Source organism: Perna viridis, chromosome 6, assembly GCF_037379345.1.
Source record: "Perna viridis isolate PV_CMFRI_1.1 ecotype Kerala chromosome 6, ASM3737934v1, whole genome shotgun sequence".
Taxonomy (NCBI): domain Eukaryota; kingdom Metazoa; phylum Mollusca; class Bivalvia; order Mytilida; family Mytilidae; genus Perna; species Perna viridis.
Window position 1 is genome coordinate 14,635,959 of NC_142450.1, and position 3,366 is coordinate 14,639,324.

The window sequence follows — 3,366 nt, forward strand, 5'->3', positions numbered from 1 at the left end:
GAACTAGAATTTGAAAGTAACCTTGAAAGATTCAATGCTTTATTCTATATCTATTTGACAAGCTTTGAATGTATTTTGTTCGATCGTGTAGAAGATAAGATATTGACAAATTTTTAAAAATCATTTATTTGAAAAGGTGAATTCCCTCGAAATCGTCGTTAGGCTAAGTTGCTATTGTTCCTAGTTACTAAGATAATAATTTTCTACCTTGTCAACGAAAATCCATTCAAATGATCCCGTAAGCCTTGGTAGGGCCAAGAGAAAAATGTTGCTTATGACAAACAAACTACGTTTTCAAATAGTTGCAGTGTTAATTTCAATTAATGTCAATAATGTAATAATGATTACATTTAATAGCATAGGATTTGATTCTTTCTCATCTGTAGTCTCAAGTGTTAAAGACCTTTCTGTTGTACCGGCCATGAAATGGATTCCTAAAGATGCTGTTGCCACTAGATCTTCTTTACAATGTCCGCGAAGATGCAAAGAACAAGAAAAAGGCGATGCAGATGACCCAGAAGATTGTTGTCTTTGTTTTTCTGTTCCATCATGGAGATACCCAACTGATCAAACAAAATCGTTGAAATTGGAATACATTAGAAAAAATGGGGGTGCTATTCTAATTATGGAGGATGACGTACCATATGATTCATATCTAAGGATAAGTCATACGTATGGATATCTAACATCGTTACCGAAAAACATCTGCTCGTTTCCAAATCTTGTCAAAATCATCGTCAAATACAACCAAATTTCCGATATTGGGAATATTACGTGTTTATTACAATTAGATACCCTCGATGTTAGCCACAATGTCATTAAATACATCAAAAATACAACTTTCATTGGTCTCACAAATCTGCGAACTCTTGATGCCTCATATAATGGAATGATACTACTAGATCCTATGGCAATAAACGGACCAACACTTCAGATATTCCGGGCAGACTTTTCCCACAATGCCCTTTCAACATTAGAGATAAGCAATATCATCTCCGAGAAGGACTTTTGTGAAAAGGACTTCTCTGAAAACAAAATTGAAAAGTTTGTTAATACAAATAGATTCAGAATTGATGTTGATAAGCAATACAGAGGTGGGATAGTTAACCTGATGAGTAATCATCTGTCGTCATGGATCGATTTTAAATCTTTAGGTGTAACAGATTTAAAAGCTCTCGGTAAACTGATGGACTATGGTTTTATTGCCACGGACTTTAAATGGGATTGTGACTGCCGCATGGAGCCGTTTTTAGAACTTGCTGAGGATGTTCTGAAAAAAATGTGGCGAGATTATTTTAGGCATAAGTGCTGGAATCCAGAGGAATTAAGAGGGAAGGTTATTCCGGATTTGGTTAAAGAAGGTAGGCTTGATGTTTTTATTTGCAATATCTCAGCTAAAGAAAAATGTCCACGTGACTGTTATTGCTTTACCCAACCATTTCAAAGAAGATGCGTAGTTAACTGTTCTAATTTAGATCAGAAAGAGCTTCCTCCATACATACCCGACTGTGAAGACAAAACTACTCTGCTGTTGCAAAACAATAATATTGTGCATTTTGAGGCCAAGGAATATCTTGAAAATGTTTCAAATATTGATGTCTCAAATAATAGCATCAACACATTGCCACAGGAAACAATCACTATTTTATCTAGCAATACCATCGTTAATCTGAAGAAAAACAATCTTCAAGAAATTCCGCGTGCAATTCAAACATTAAGTCCATGCAATATTCGGTTTGGAGAGATACATCTGGAATGTGATTGTCATGATTATTGGATAAAAGACTTTTCAGAAAATACAGCCGACCTGTGTAGTAATAACAGTATATATATGTGTGAAACAAATAGCGGTTTCATACTTGCCGAACTATTGCAGAAATCAGATGTTTGTGATATTGTTTACAACATATTACCGGTAATCCTTTTAAGTACACTTTGTTCGATTGTTGTTGGGTTGAGTAGTTTTGCATATTTCTTTCGATATGAAATTATCTTGCTAAGGAGAAGATATTTTGAAAGTAAAAACTCAAAGGTTTACGCGATGGAGAAATATGATGCTTTTATCTCTTTTAACCACTCGAGCGATCCTTTAATATCCTGGGTGAATCATGTTGTGGCTAAAAACCTCGAGGTTATGGGTTACAGATTATATATACCATGTCGTGATTTAGCGCCTGGTACAATCCGCGAGGAACAACTGATAGAAAACATAAATATGAGCAAGAACTATATAGTGATTCTCTGCGACTACTACAAAACAGATGACCAACCATGGACGGAAATCGAATGGAAATATATTTGGCACACGTTTGTTTCTCATTTCAACCGGAAGATCATTGTTATAAACTTCGACTATCTGAAGTCGTCGGAAAAGAAAGAACCTAGATTAAAAGCTTTTCTGCGGCTTGGCTTTGACATAGATTTTTCCAACCGGAAACATACAATAATAGAAGACATCAGAGTTCAACTTGGAGCTCCCAGTGCTTTATCAAATATCTGTATCAGTAATAGAAGGACTATGTTTTCTCAACACAATCTAATTTCGACATCATACAATTCCGATATATTTGATTTAACCGTTTGATATTTGTATGCAGCATTTTATTTTATTTGTTGATTTTTTTTCTTTTTTTTAATAGGCCAAAGATTCTTTCAGGGCACACATATTCGCTAGAATACAATCATTTCTTTCCGCTTGCACCATTTCATGTTAAAATAATTCAACAGCAGTCAATAAGAATTTATGTATTAAGATAGTCGATATGCATTTCTTCATTATTTTAATTCTAGTTGAGTAACATAATGTCAAGGTTAGAGTCGGATATTTGGAGATGTACACTCAAACTCATATCAATTTTAAGGCATGTGGTGAGATACGTAATTTATTAATTATCTGCATTAAATACGCCTTGACAGCATTATTGAAAGTTCAATTTGTGTGGAAATGAAAAGATATAATTGAGACACTAAATTAGAAAGAAAAGGCTCTAAGTTTTGATTTTTCAAAAGTTTAGTACTAAAAACTTAATGAAATGAAAGGTTTTTTTTCATTGCATTTTAACAACTTTAAATCATATCGTTCTTCCCGAGTTGTGGTAAGGATAATAACGTATGTTGGAACTTCTCACCATAAAAGAATACGAATAGTATTTTTTCTTATGTATAACCGCCACTGCATGTTTAATTAATTTTTTAATGTTAATGTGTACCTAAATAGTTTATATCTCTTCGATAGACTTGTTTGTACTAATGTATTTGGATGTTTTACTTTCCATAGACTAATGAACATTCAAAGGTCTCTACTGACTATGTGTAATGCATCAAAATTATCACGGAACCTATTTATATACACTTATTGAAAAGAAA

The 3,366-nt window shown here is 33.6% G+C and overlaps 1 protein-coding gene across 1 annotated transcript; it reads left to right on the forward strand.

Moving 5' to 3' along the window:
- The first annotated feature begins 230 nt into the window (after window positions 1–230).
- LOC148613775 (uncharacterized) lies at window positions 231–3,366 on the forward strand. Its single transcript, XM_088587359.1, has one exon. The coding sequence runs from the start codon at window positions 266–268 to the stop codon at window positions 2,582–2,584; it is 2,319 nt and encodes a 772-aa protein (XP_088443485.1). The 5' UTR covers window positions 231–265; the 3' UTR covers window positions 2,585–3,366.

Excerpts from the sequence above, each read along its gene's own strand:
- LOC148613775 (XM_088587359.1), top strand. The coding sequence starts at position 266 with ATGTTGCTTATGACAAACAAACTACGTTTTCAAATAGTTGCAGTGTTA.